At 41.8% G+C, this 14,889-nt stretch overlaps 1 protein-coding gene across 1 annotated transcript in view; it reads right to left on the bottom strand.

The window, feature by feature from the left end:
* tln2b (talin 2b) overlaps nt 1-14,889 on the bottom strand; it is a 242,937-nt gene that overhangs the window by 5,286 nt on the left and 222,762 nt on the right. Inside the window, 6 exon segments of the mRNA XM_061918043.1 lie at nt 1,856-1,981; nt 2,049-2,231; nt 2,296-2,358; nt 2,434-2,559; nt 8,949-9,073; nt 12,363-12,468. Of these exon segments, the coding sequence (XP_061774027.1) occupies nt 1,856-1,981; nt 2,049-2,231; nt 2,296-2,358; nt 2,434-2,559; nt 8,949-9,073; nt 12,363-12,468 (729 nt within the window).

Raw genomic sequence — 14,889 nt, 5'->3', positions numbered from 1 at the left:
AAGCTTACATCACACTCAAATTTTTACTGCATACCTTTGGTAATTGCCGGAGTGAGAAGAGGTTTTAAAATAATTAGCGCATGCTTACTTTTACCGCATGCCTTTGGTAAACGCCGGAGTGAGAAGAGGTTTTAAATTAATTAGCGCCCTAGCTGCATTTCAAGGAAATACGGTATACACACACACACTATATTGCCAAAGGTATTTAGCCAACCATCCAAATAATGAGAACCAGGTGTCCTAATCACTTGGCCCGGTGTATCAAATCAAGCACTTAGGCATGGAGACAGTTTCTACAAACATTTGTGAAGGAATAGGCCGCTCTCAGTGATTTCCAGCGTGGAACTCTCATAGGATGCCACCTGTGCAACAAATCCAGTTGTGAAATTTCCTCGTTCCTAAATATTCCAAAGTCAACCTAATTAGAAGAAAAGTAAAGAGTTTGAGAACAACAGCAACCCAGCCACCAAGTGGTAGGCCAGGTAAACTGACAGAGAGGTCAGCATAGTGCAAAGACCTTCTGCACAGTCAGTTGCTACACAGCTCCAAACTTCATGTCACCTTCCAATTAGCCCACGTACAGTACGCAGAGAGCTTCATGGAATGGGTTTACAAGACCGAGCAGCTGCATCTAAGCCATACATCATCAAGTCCAATGCAAAGTGTGGGATGCAGTGGTGTAAAGCACGTCGCCACTGGACTCTAGAGCAGTGGAGACACCTTCTCTGGACTGATGAATCACACTTTTCCATCTGGCAATCTGATGGACCAGTCTGGGTTTGGAGGTTGCCAGGAGAATTCTACATTTCGGACTGCATTTTGCCAAGTGTGACATTTGGTGGAGGAGGAATTATGGTGTGGGGTTGGGTTTCATGACTTGGACTTGGCCCCTTAGTTCCAATGAAAGGAACTTTGAATGCTCAATGATACAAAAACATTTTGGACAATGTTCATATGACGTGTACTATATATATATATATATATATATATATATTCGATTGAAAGTCCAGTTTAGAAAACTGTTTTATTTTAGGGACGGCGTGGCGCAGTGGGAGAGTGGCCGTGCGCAACCCGAGGGTCCCTGGTTCAAATCCCACCTAGAACCAACCTCGTCACGTCCGTTGTGTCCTGAGCAAGACACTTCACCCTTGCTCCTGATGGGTGCTGGTTGGCGCCTTGCATGGCAGCTCCCTCCGTCAGTGTGTGAATGTGTGTGTGAATGGGTAAATGTGGAAGTAATGTCAAAGCGCTTTGAGTACCTTGAAGGTAGAAAAGCGCTATACAAGTACAACCCATTTATCATTTATTTATTTATATGTAATCCTCCATGTTAAAACTGCAAGCCAGAGGAAAAAAATAAACGATCGCTGCTCACTCTTGCTGCTTGTTGTCACTTTTTCTGCAGCCGAGTAGTCGCAAGAAGGATCACTAGCGCCCTCTACCACCAGGAGGCGGGAGTCATTTAATGACTTATATTTGACACACGCAACTACGGTGTATTAATAAAACATAGCTGCTTACTGTTCTTTTTAGCATATTCAATAGCTTGGACCTTAAATCCTACTGAATAGTTCTTAATCTTCTTCCCTTTATGCGATTTCAAATGATTGAAATCAGCCTCCTCCATTTTGAAAATGATGACAGGTGAATTGTCACTCGTGACGTGATGAGTTTGACCCTGCGGAAATTCTAGACATGCGCTAATAAAAAAAAATATTTTGCGAAACGAGTTTTACCCGGCAGTAATTTTAGGCAGGCGCATACTATATACCCGGCGGCAATTCAACGAAATATGGTAATGGCGGTATGTCATTTTCACAACAAATAACAGCAGGAATCATTCTGCTGGTCTCACCTGAGCGATGCCGCCAACAAATTTGGTTTTGACCACCACGCTGTCGTCCTCGGACTTGTCGAAGGCTGCCTTCTGAGCCGCCTTCACCAGGTTGTCGGAGGCTCGCTTCACCGCGTTGCCGGCGGCCTTCAGAGAGGAGGGGCGGAGCCACAATGAACACAAAGTGGAACCGCATTGGGCCGTCACGCTATACCTGTAGTCTCTTCATGGCTTCGGAATCCTGGTCCGCCTTCACCTTGCAGGCCACCAGGAGCTGAGCAGTGGAGGCGGCGACCTGCTTGGCCGAGCAGATGAGCTTCTCCTCGCTGGCGTGGCCCTGCACCGAGGCGTTGGCCGCCTCACACAGGTTGCCGGTGGCGGCGGCGACCATGCGAGCCTAGGACCAGCACAGCCGGACTTAAGTTGGGTTTTGCGTGACTGACTGCAGCGATGGTACTCACAGCGGATATGAGACCCTGGGACCACTGGCCATCATCCACTGCGTTGGCTATGTTGGAGCCGACCTGAGAGTCCACAACACACACGCACAATCACAACATTGGCAGCCATGTTGCTCGTAAAAGAGACCTCTGACCCACCTTGCCCTGTGCCACCAGCTCTCGCTGAGCTGCCGATGCCGACTTGACAAGCGCACTGGTTGCTGCGGCGATGGACTTGGCGGCTTCTAGGATCTGCTCTTCGAAATCAAGCGTCTCATCCGCCTGCTGGAAGGCAAAACGTTTAGTCATATTAGATAACGAAGTCATTACAGTGTCAGACAAATCTGAACGGCCTCAAAGCGAGGTGTCAAACCCAAAGCCCTGGGGCCAAATCTGGCTCGCCACAATTTTATTTGGCCCTCGAAAGCCTGGAAATACAAACCCCAAAAGCAGTGAAGTTGTCACGTTGTGTAAATGGTAAATAAAAAAAGTGTTTTAATTCGCTGCCCAGATCATATTATGGTTTAGATTTTTGAGTGTGTTTGTGTTTCCTGTTAGTTTTGGACTAATGTAGCTAATATAGACACTTACATTATGTGTTGTCTTCGTTATAACACTTACATAAGACTTTCATAATCATTTTGATAGTAGGCTAATATAGCTAATATAGATACTTACATCATGTGTTTTCTTCATTATAACACTTATAAAGGAATTTTAAAGTAATTTCGATAGTAGGCTAATATAGCTAATATAGACACTTACATCATGTGTTGCCTTCAATATAACACTTACATAAGAATTGTATTTTTTTGCGGCTCCAGACCGATTACTTTTTTGTATTTGAGCTTTTTCAAAATTTTGGGTTGCCGACCCCAGAATTAATTAATAAACACAAAAATAAATACTTGAAATGAATTAAAAAAATAGGCCTGCGTGATGAGACACAAATATGCAAACATAATGTCTTTAATGACAACAAAAGCCATGAGCAAATATTTCTTCAAAAGCACATCGGATTTTTGAATGACCGCAAGAACCTGAACTACACACGAGACCAGTTCAGGGACAATCGGGAAAAGCCGCATTGACCTTGCACAAAAACTAGCAAGAAAGACAAAAGGCACAGGTGGCAGGAGACATAGCGGGACACTGTAGGAATATGTTTGATATACAGTTGGACTGAATAACAACCTAATATATCAAACATATCACACAGAGTCCTGCAGAGAAGTCCTCCGGGTCTACAGAAAGGCTCTCAGAGGGCGGACGGGAGACAAGGAGACAAGCATGCCGGGAGCGGGAGAGAACCACACAACCATACCCTCGCCATCCCCACCAAGGGTTAGAGGGTGAGGAGCGAGAGAGGAGAGTAAAGAGGATTAAAAAGCGTGGATGAAAGCAACACTGGGATGAAAGTGGAAGTGGAGCCTCCTTCTTTCTTCTTGGAATGACTCTGCATCTACGCCAGGGGTCACCAACACGGGGCCCGCGGGCACCAGGTCGCCCGTAAGGACCAAATGAGTCGCCCGCTAGCCTGTGTCACTAAATACTGACATCTGCTGGACTTTAAAAATCCCTACAGGCAACCTATGGACCGACTCAACTGACACTGATTTTATGACCTAGTACAGGGGTCACCAACGTGGACCAGATGAGTCGCCCGCTGGCCTGTTCTAAAAATAGCTCAAATAGCAGCACTTACCAGTGAGCTGCCTCTATTTATTTACTAGCAAGCTGGTCTCGCTTTGCTTGACATTTTTAATTCTAAGAGAGACAAAACTCAAATAGAATTTGAAAATCCAAGAAAATATTTTAAAGACTTGGTCTTCACTTGTTTAAATAATTTATTTTTTTACTTTGCTTCTTATAATATTCAGAAAGACAATTTTAGAGAAAAACCCCAACCTTCAAAATTATTTTAGGATTTTTAAACACATATACCTTTTTACCTTTTAAATTCCTTCCTCTTCGTTCCTGACAATTTAAATCAATGTTCAAGTAAATTAATTTTTTTTATTGTAAAGAATAATAAATACATTTTAATTTAATTCTTCATTTTAGCTTCTGTTTTTTCGAGGAAAAATATTTGTGAAATATTTCTACAAACTTATTATGATTAAAATAAAAATAAAAATATTCTGGCAAATCTGGAAAATCTTAAGAATCAAATTTAAATCTTATTTCAAAGTTTTGTTCTGGAAAATGTAGAAGAAATAATGATTTGTCTTTGTTAGAAATATAGCTTGGTCCAATTTGTTATATATTCTAACAAAGTGCAGATTGGATTTTAACCTATTTAAAACATGTCATCAAAATTCTAAAATTAATCTTAATCAGGAAAAATGACTAATAATGTTCCATAAATTTTATTTTTTTATTTTTTCAAAAAGATTCGAATCAGGTAGTTTTTCTTTTCTTTTTTTCGGTTGAATTTTGAATTTGAAAGAGTCGAAATTGAAGATAAACTATGTCTCAAAATTTAATTTTCTTTTTTCCCCTGTTTTCTCCTCTTTTAAACCGTTAAGTGTTTTTTTCATCATTTATTCTCTACAAAAAACCTTCCGTAAAAGGAAAAAAAATGTACAACGGAATGACAGACAGAAATACCCATTTTTTCATATGTATAGATTTATTCATTAAAGGTAAATTGAGCAAATTGGCTATTTCTGGCAATTTATTTAAGTGTGTATCAAACTGGTAGCCCTTCGCATTAATCACTACCCAAGAAGTAGCTCTTGGTTTCAAAAAGGTTGGTGACCCCTGATCTACGCTAACTACCTACAACTACAAAATACCCGCGGAATTTTGACGGGCCTGCTATCTGTAGCTTTGGTCACCGGAAGTCGCAGCACTTTTAAAATGTTGCCAAGTGTCTGAATCTGTGAGTTTTGGGTGTAACTCTACAAAATGAGCTGAATAGCTAGCCTAAAACGTTAGCATGCTGACATGAAAATGCTAACATTTAGCATGTGTGCTAACGTTGGCATGCTAACGCTCGGGATGGTCTCCTGCTGGCCCCACTATGGACTGGACTCTCACACCATTATGTTAGATCCACTATGGACTGGACTCTCACACCATTATGTTAGATCCACGATGGACTGGACTCTCACACTATTATGTTAGATCCACTATGGACTGGACTCTCTCACTATTATATTAGATCCACTATGGACTGGACTCTCACACTATTATGTTAGATCCACTATGGACTGGACTCTCACTATTATGTTAGACCCACTATGGACTGGACTCTCACTATTATGTTAGATCCACTATGGACTGCACTCTCGCTATTATGTTAGATCCACTATGGAATGGACTCTCACACTATTATGTTAGATCCACTATGGACTGGACTCTCACTATTATGTTAGATCCACTATGGACTGGTCTCTCACACCATTATGTTAGATCCACGATGGACTGGACTCTCACACTATTATGTTAGATCCACTATGGACTGGACTCTCTCACTATTATATTAGATCCACTATGGACTGGACTCTCACACTATTATGTTAGATCCACTATGGACTGGACTCTCACTATTATGTTAGACCCACTATGGACTGGACTCTCACTATTATGATAGATCCACTATGGACTGCACTCTCACTATTATGTTAGATCCACTATGGACTGGACTCTCAAACTATTATGTTAGATCCACTATGGACTGGACTCTCACTATTATGTTAGATCCACTATGGACTGGACTCTCACTATTATGTTAGATCCACTATGGACTTCACTCTCACTATTATGTTAGATCCACTATGGACTGGACTCTCACACTATTATGTTAGATCCACTATAGACTGGACTCTCACTATTATGTTAGATCCACTATGGACTGGACTCTCACACTATTATGTCAGATCCACTATGGACTGGACTCTTACTTTTATGTTAGATCCACTATGGACTGGGCTCTCACACTATTATGTTAGATCCACTATGGACTGGACTCTCACACTATTATGTTAGATCCACTATGGACTGGACTCTCACACTATTATGTTAGATCCACTATGGACTGGACTCTCACACTATTATGTTAGATCCACTATGGACTGGACTCTCACACTATTATGTTAGATCCACTATGGACCCACATTTGCGGTCTTCTCCAAGGTTTCTCATAGTCATTCTCATCGACGTCCCACTGGGTTGTGAGTTTTTCCTTGCCCTTATGTGGGGGCTGAACCGCGGATGTCGTTGTGGCTTGTGCAGCCCTTTGAGACACTTGTGATTTAGGGCTATACAAAGAAACATTGATTGAATGATTGAATGTTTATTCCCATATATTCCCGTTAATTACCGTGGAAAGTTTCCATCTTTGAATATTCATGGGATTTTGCAACCCTCGTCACAAACCAGCTTAAACGAACTCAATGTTTTCGTCCCTCTGCAACAGCAACACAAGGTTTGGCGGGGCAGACAATTAAAAAATATCTATTATCTGTTTTCTAAAGCTAGCTAGTAAGGAATATAAATTGAAGTAAGATCGAGGTGTTAGGTTGACACTGCATGCACGCTGTTACACCACTAGAGGGAGACACTGACATAAAAGCCTTTTAGTCACTAATCTCCTTTGGTAAAAAAACAAAGGCCTGATAAATGGAATTAGAGTATGAGACAGAGCATTAGAGTTTATATTAAAAGTGACCTAAATACACCACACAGACAAGAGGTTGGTCTGATAATGACAGAGTGGACAGGAAGTGGGAAGGGGAAGAGATGCAGGTGGGCTCCAAGGATCCAAAAACCAAACCCTACATGTATGTTGTCATTAGAAGAGTGCAGGACTGATACTCAGCTTAGTTGGGAAATGAGCAACACTGTAATAAAACAAATGTCCATCCGACCCATTTGAACTCAGTCCAACTTCTGCTGGAGGAGTGTAGTTTGTGTCTCCTGGCAACGGAGCTCAAAACAAGACCGTTGGAGGAAGTTTACACGGAGCAGCTGTGCCAGTCGGAACAAAGAAATGATAATGTCACCTTTTCCCGACACGGGCCAACGTGACTCCCTGCGGATTTTTTTTTATAGCAAAAATACAGTACAGGCCAAAGTTTGGCCACACCTACTTATTCAATCTTTATTTTCATGACTATTTACATTGTAGATCGTCACATCAAAACTACGAATGAACACATGTCGTCAGGCTTGTCCCTGACAGTGTGGCCATGTTTTAGATTTTCCTGTCTTTGTTTCCTGTCAGCGCTCTTATTTTGTTTCCTGTTTTTCTCCCTGAGCCCTGTTTCCCCTCAGCTGTGGCTGATTGGCACCTGGCCACACCTGGTGTCAATCAGCCCACTCCTATTTTTACCTGCTTTGTCCTCAAGTCAGTGCTGAATTATTGTCGCTCCTACCATTTGTACCTGTATCCTAAAGCTGTTGGCAGCGTGCTGTCATTTCGTCCAAGTTCCTGTTTCCGGTCTCCTAGTTCCTGGTTTGTGTTTCTTCTTTATTTTTTTCATTTTTAAAGATTAAATCATGTTTTCCTGCGCAACGCCTGCCGCCTTCTCTGCATCTTGGGGTTCGTCACAAACTCAACCTGACACATGTGCATATTTACTCAACAAAAAAAGGTGAAATAACTGAAAACTTGTTTTATATTGTAGTTTCTTCAAAATAGCCACCCTTTGCTCTGATTGCTGCTTTGCACACTCTTGGCATTCTCTCCATGAGCTTCAAGAGGTAGTCACCTGAAATAGTTTTGACTTCACGGGTGTGTTTGAAGCTGTAGCCGCCACACCTTTTAGAAATACGTTTTTTATTTAAATTTAATGTCAAAACAAATAAAAGTACTATGATGTATTGTAAGGGCAGCACGGTGGCCCAGGGGTTAGTGCATGTGCCTCACAATACGAAGGTATAGTCCTGAGTTCAATCCCGGGCTCGGGATCTTTATGTGTGGCTTTTGGATGTTCTCCCCGTGACTCCTTGGGTTCCCTCCGGGTACTCCGGCTTCCTTCCACCTCCAAAGACATGCACCTGGGGTTAGGCCCCTCCCACCTTTAAAGACATGCACCTGGGGATAGATAGGCCCCTCCCACCTTTAAATACATGCACCTGGGGATAGGCCCCTTCCACCTCCAAAGACATGCACTTGGGGGTAGGCCCCTCCCACCTTTAAAGACATGCACCTGGGGATAGGCCCCTCCTGACTCCAAAGACATGTACCTGGGGATAGGTTGATTGGCAACACTAACTGGTCCCTAGTGTGTGAATGTTGTCTGTCTATCTGTGTTGGCCCTCTGATGAGGTGGCGACTTGTCCGGGGTGTACTCCGCCTTCCGTCCGATTGTAGCTGAGATAGGCTACAGCACCCCCCCGTGATCCCGAAAGGGATAAGCGGTAGGAAATGGATGGATGGATAATGTATTGTAGCCTCCAGAAGAAGTCAGATGCTATTTGTAACATTTATTGCCAATCTTATACTAACAGCCGCGGCTTATGCTAACAAGGGTGGCTATTTTGAAGAAAATAGAATATAGAAAATGCTTTCAGTTATTTCACCTTTTTTTGTTAAGTACATAACCCCACATGTGTTCATTCATAGTTTTGATGTGACAATTTACAATGTAAATAGTCATGGAAATAAAGATTGAATGAGACGGCGTGTCTTAACCCCTGGCCTGTACTGCATGTCGAGGGCGTACCTTGGGCTTGGCTCTGGGCTTCAGCTGCTCCAGTTTCTTGGCCGCTGCTTCAATGGAGGCGGCGGCTCCGAGGAGCTCGCTCTCTGCCACGACGGTGGGGTCCTCGGGGTCCGCGCACTCGGATCCTGAAATGAAAGGTGTTCCGTCTTGTAGCGACAACTTTTGATTCCAGACTGCTCAGACCGCCACTTGCGTGTCGGGGACGCTTGCCGCAGTGCCTCAAAGTTAAATAAGAGAAACTAAAGGAAGCTATTGGCTTTTGATGGCACTTTTTACAGGGCCTATAAAAGCTAGCAGTTTGGGAACAGCTTGCTAAGGCAGATGGAACGGTGTTTTCCTAGATTATGTTCAGCTCAGGGGAAATCTGCCCTACCCCCCGCCTTCATTCCAGCCGTCTACCCCCCTTCTGACACTGCGAAAGTTGATCTAGGGCAGTGTTTTTCAACCACTGTTGCGATACAGTCTGGTGTGATGTGGGAGATTATCTAATTTCACCTATTTGGGTTCAAATTATTTTTTGCAAACCAGTAATTATAGTCTGCAGATTACCGCTATATGTTGTTGTTGAGTGTCAGCGCTCAGCAGAGTAACCATGTAATACTCTTCCTAATCATCAGGTGGCAGCCGGTAGCTAATTACTTTGTAGATGTCAAAAACAGCGGGAGGCAGTATGCAGGTAAAAAGGTGTCTAATGCTTAAACCAAAAATAAACAAAAGGTGAGTGCCACTAAGAAAATGCATAGAAGCTTAGAAAAGGAACTAAAACTGAACTGGCTACAAAGTAAACAAAAACAGAATGCTGGACGACAGCAAAGACTTACTGTGGAGCAAAGACAATGTACATCTGAACATGACATGACAATCAACAATGTCCCCACAAAGAAGGATAAAAACAACTGAAATATTCTTGATTGCTAAAACAAAGTAGATGCAGAAAGACAAGAAACTGCTACAGGAAAATACCAAAACAAGAGAAAAAGCCACCAAAATAGGAGCGTAAGACAAGAAGTAAAACACTACAAACAGGAAAACAGCAAAAAAGTGCAAATAAGTCAGGGTGTGATGTGACAGCTAGTGACAGTACACCTACTTTGAGACAAGAGCTATAGTGATGCATGCTTGGTTACTCTTTAAAGTCATATCCAACAATTGCGACAACGACTTTTTACCGTCAACTGAGTTTCGTTTTTTAATGATTTCTGCCGGTGGTGTGCCTCCTCATTTTTTCAACGCAAAAAATGTGCCTCGGCTCAAAAAAGGTTGAAAAACACTGATGTAGGGAACAGAAGACAGCATAGTCCACTTACCTCCGTCTGAGGCAGCAAGGGAAGCAGAGGGAAGAGGGAAAGAGAGAACACGTTAGAGAGACCAAGTAGATAGTCCCAGCGGGTCACGCGGAAATCTAATTCTCATCCAAACACAATCTATGACCGCTGTCAGACTAAGTGGAGCTTCAGCTGGCATCACTCCGACATGTTTGTGTCACAGTGCAGCTTCATTGTTGGCATTTTGAAACGGGGAGTCCCGTTTGGTCCAACTTCAATATTCTACAGCAGGGGTGGCCATTACGTGGATGGCGAGCTAGCGGTGGAGGGTGTGTCAGTCCACCGCCAGCCAGGCATTCAAAAAATAGGCCTAAAAGTGATCGGTTATCAGTCGTCACTTTGGTCACTTGATTGACATTCACATGTTCGCACCAAAGAGTCTGGTGAGATGAGGCTGGCTGCTGCCAGATCATTATTAAGAAAAAACGACCGACAGGAAGGCGAGAAACACTTTTTATTTCAACAGACTCTTGCGCCGTACCTGCTGTCAAAACTGTAAAGCTACCCCCCCTTTCTACTTTTATCTTTTGAAGAAAGGACAGCTACCATGACCACCCCCGAACTGTGAACCTTCACCAGGAGTTGGGTAGTAACGCGCTACATTTACTCCGTTACATCTACTTGAGTAACTTTTGGGATAAATTGTACTTCTAAGAGTAGTTTTAATGCAACATACTTTTACTTGAGTATTTTTATAGAAAATAAATGCTACTTTTACTCCGCTCCATTTATCTACATTCAGCTCTTTACTCGCTACTGATTTTCAGAGGTGGGTAGAGTAGCCAGAAATTGTACTCAAGTAAGAGTACTGTTACTTTAGAGATGTATTACTCAAGTAAAAGTAAGGAGTAGTCACCCAAATATTCACTTGAGTAAAAGTAAAAAGTATGTTGTGAAAAAACTACTCAAGTACTGAGTAACTGATGAGTAACCTGTTCGTTTAATGATGACGGCAACAAGTAATGCACAAAAACATAAAAATAGCAGTGAACAAATTCAGAGCCAGGAATATCTCTTAAGCGACTAAAACAATAATATATATTAAACAATATATATTTGGTTTTACACTGTATTGCAAAAAATTTGAAAATTAATTTTACCTTTGCAACCTCATTATACTATTGGCTAAGTTTCATAAATGTAAGTTTTTCAATACCTGACCTGTTTTTTGTGCCTTTAAAAAAGATTTAGAACTCTACATTAAAACACTTTACCTCTAACAACCAAAAAGCTGTGAAAACGATGATGCTGTGTTCCAAATTTAAGTTATTTACTGAGATTGAGTGAGCCTATGGCTTTGCACTTTAATTTATATATATATTTTTTGCTTTTAGTTACTTTGAATTTACAACCCCCTGGCGCTGTTTTGTATGGTTTTTATACAGTTTTGTACGGTTTTGTACTTACTTTGATTATTATTTTCAACTGTTTGTAAATGTTGAAATTTATAGATAAAGGTTTAATAAAAAACAACAGCAAAAAGTGCAGTTAATCATGTGACCTCCTGGCTCTGTTTGATTGGTGAAACGGAGTCAAACGTCACCAGTGACTGCATTTGATTGGTGAAACGCAGGCATGCGATAGATCCTACTTTGAAGGTCTGTCTGACAAAACAAAACAAACAAAGCGTGCATTAACAGATCGATGAAAATCAGTAGCGAGTAGCGAGCTGAATGTAGATAAATGGAGCGGAGTAAAAGTAGCGCTTCTTCTCTATAAACATACTCAAGTAAAAGTAAAAGTATGTTGCATTAAAACTACTCCTCGAAGTACAATTTACCCCAAAAGTTACTCAAGTAGATGTAACGGAGTAAATGTAGCGCGTTACTACCCACCTCTGATTACAGGATATTACCGGCATGCATCATTTTTAAAAATCGTCCCTCTAAAAGCTGCCATTACTGCCATGTGGCCCTCAATGAAAATAAGTTTGACACTCCTGATATATCAGATTTACCCCAAAGTGTGGATATTGTCTGTTTCGGAATCAGGTTACAGCATAAATACCAGAAATATTTGACGCACGGATGCAACCTTTTAATGGTTGTGTTGCGTGGGAGTGGGCAAGCATGTGTCACCACGGCTTTACCTTTCATGGCCTCGGCTGTCTGGATGAGCTCCGTCACACACCCTGCCACCTGTCTCGAGTGGGCAGCCAGCTGCTGCTTCTGCTCCGGAGTGGGCTTCTGCACCACCTGAACACATATCATGGACAAAGTCAACACAAATAATAATAATAATTGCCAATTGAATGGAAATATGATTTTTGCTTTTTTTACATACAGTACAGGCCAGAAGTTTGGACACACCTTCTCATTCAATCTTTCATGACTATTTACATTGTAAAAACCCCGTCTCCATATGAGTTGGGAAATTGTGTTAGATGTAAATATAAACGGAATAAAATGATTTGTAAATCCTTTTCAAGCCATATTCAGTTGAATATGCTTCAAAGACAATATAAATGATAAATGGGTTGTACTTGTATAGCGCTTTTCTACCTTCAAGGTACTCAAAGCGCTTTGACACTACTTCCACATTTACCCATTCACACACACATTCACACACTGATGGAGGGAGCTGCCATGCAAGGCGCCAACCAGCACCCATCAGGAGCAAGGGTGAAGTGTCTTGCTCAGGACACAACGGACGTGACGAGGTTGGTTCTAGGTGGGATTTGAACCAGTGACCCTTGGTTTGCGCACGGCCACTCTCCCACTGCGCCACGCCGTCCCTTTTTAGATATTTGATGTTTAATGCAAATAATAATTAACTTAGAATTTCATGGCTGCAACACGTGCCAAAGTAGTTGGGAAAGGGCATGTTCACCACTGTGTTTCATCACCTTTTCTTTTAACAACACTCAATAAACATTTGGGAACTGAGGAAACTAATTGTTGAAGCTTTGAAAGTGGAAGTCTTTCCCGTTCTTGTTTTATGTAGAGCTTCATTCGTTCAACAGTCCGGGGTCTGCGCTGTCGCATTTTATGCTTCATAATGCGCTACACATTTTCCATGGGAGACAGGCCTGGACTGCAGGCGGGCCAGGAAAGTACCTGCACTCTTTTTAACACCTGTCTTGCTGAAATAAGCAGGGGCGTCCATGATAACATTGCTTGGATGACAATATATGTTGTTCCAAAACCTGTATGGACCATTCAGCATTAATGGTGTCTTCACAGATGTGTAAGTTACCCATGCCTTGGGCACTAATACACCCCCATACCATCACAGATGCTGGCTTTTGAACTTTGCACCTATAACAATCCAAATGGTTATTTTCCTCTTTGTTCTGGAGGACACCACGTCCTCTGTTTCCAAATATAATTTGAAATGTGGTCTCGTCAGACCACAGAACACTTTTCCACTTTGCATCAGTCCATCTTAGATGAGCTTGGGCCCAGAGAAGCCGGTGGCGTTTCAAGATATTGTTGATAAATGGGTTTGGCTTTGCATAGTAGAGTTTTGATTTGAACTTACAGATGTAGCGACCAACTGTAGTTACTGACAGTGGTTTTATGAATTGATCCTGAGCCCATGTGGTGATATCTTTCACACACTGATGTCGGTTTTTTTATGCAGTACCGCCTGAGGGATCAAAAGTCCGTAATATCATCGCTTACGTGGAGTGATTTCTCCAGATTCTCTGAACCTTTTGATAATTTTACGGACGGTAGATGGGAAAATCCCTAAATTCCTTGCAATAGCTCGTTGACAAATGTTGTTCTAAAACTGACAATTTGCTTACAAAGTGGTGACCCTCGCCCCAGTCTTGTTTGTGAATTACTTGGCATTTCATGTAAGCTGCTTTTATACCCAATCATGGCACCCACCTGTTCCATATTAGCCTGCACCCCTGTGGGTTGTTCCAAATAAGTGTTTGATGAGCATTCTTCAACTTTATCAGTATTTATTGCCACCGTTCCCAACTTCTTTGTCACGTGTTGCTCGCATCAAATTCTAAAGTTAATGATTATCTGCAAAAAAAAAAAAATGTTTATGAGTTTGAACATCAAATATGTTGTCTTTGTAGCATATTCAACTGAATATGGGTTGAAAATGATTTGTAAATCATTGTATTCTGTTTATATTTACATCTAACACAATTTCCCAACTCATATGGAAACAGGGTTTGTAGATTGTCACATTAAAACTACGAATGAACACATGTGGAGTTATGTACTTAACAAAGAAAAAGGTGAAATAACTGAAAACGTGTTTTATATTCTAGTTTCTTCAAAAGAGCCACCCTTTGCTCTGGTTACTGCTTTGTACACGCTTGGCATTCTCTCCATGAGCTTCAAGCACACCTGTGAAGTGAAAACCATTTCAGGTGACTACCTCTTGAAGCTCATCGAGAGAATGCCAAGAGTGTGCAATGTGTTAGTGCTTTCATGGCGAGTTTACTGACAGATATAAGTAGGGACTTAAGCTGCAGTACAAACAAAATAGTGCTGCGAGGATCCTGATGAGAGTGCGGAAACATGACCACATCACACCAACTCTCAAATCCCTTCACTGGCTTCCTGTTCCACTCAGGATTGAATTCAAAATCTGCCTACTAACTCACCAGTGCCTCCATGGAAATGCCCCACACTACCTCAAAGAACTGCTCA

This window comes from Nerophis ophidion, linkage group LG12 (assembly GCF_033978795.1).
Source record: "Nerophis ophidion isolate RoL-2023_Sa linkage group LG12, RoL_Noph_v1.0, whole genome shotgun sequence".
In the NCBI taxonomy this organism is placed as follows: domain Eukaryota; kingdom Metazoa; phylum Chordata; class Actinopteri; order Syngnathiformes; family Syngnathidae; genus Nerophis; species Nerophis ophidion.
The sequence above is the reverse complement of the archived record's forward strand: the minus strand, read 5'-3'. Positions and strand labels throughout refer to the sequence as shown.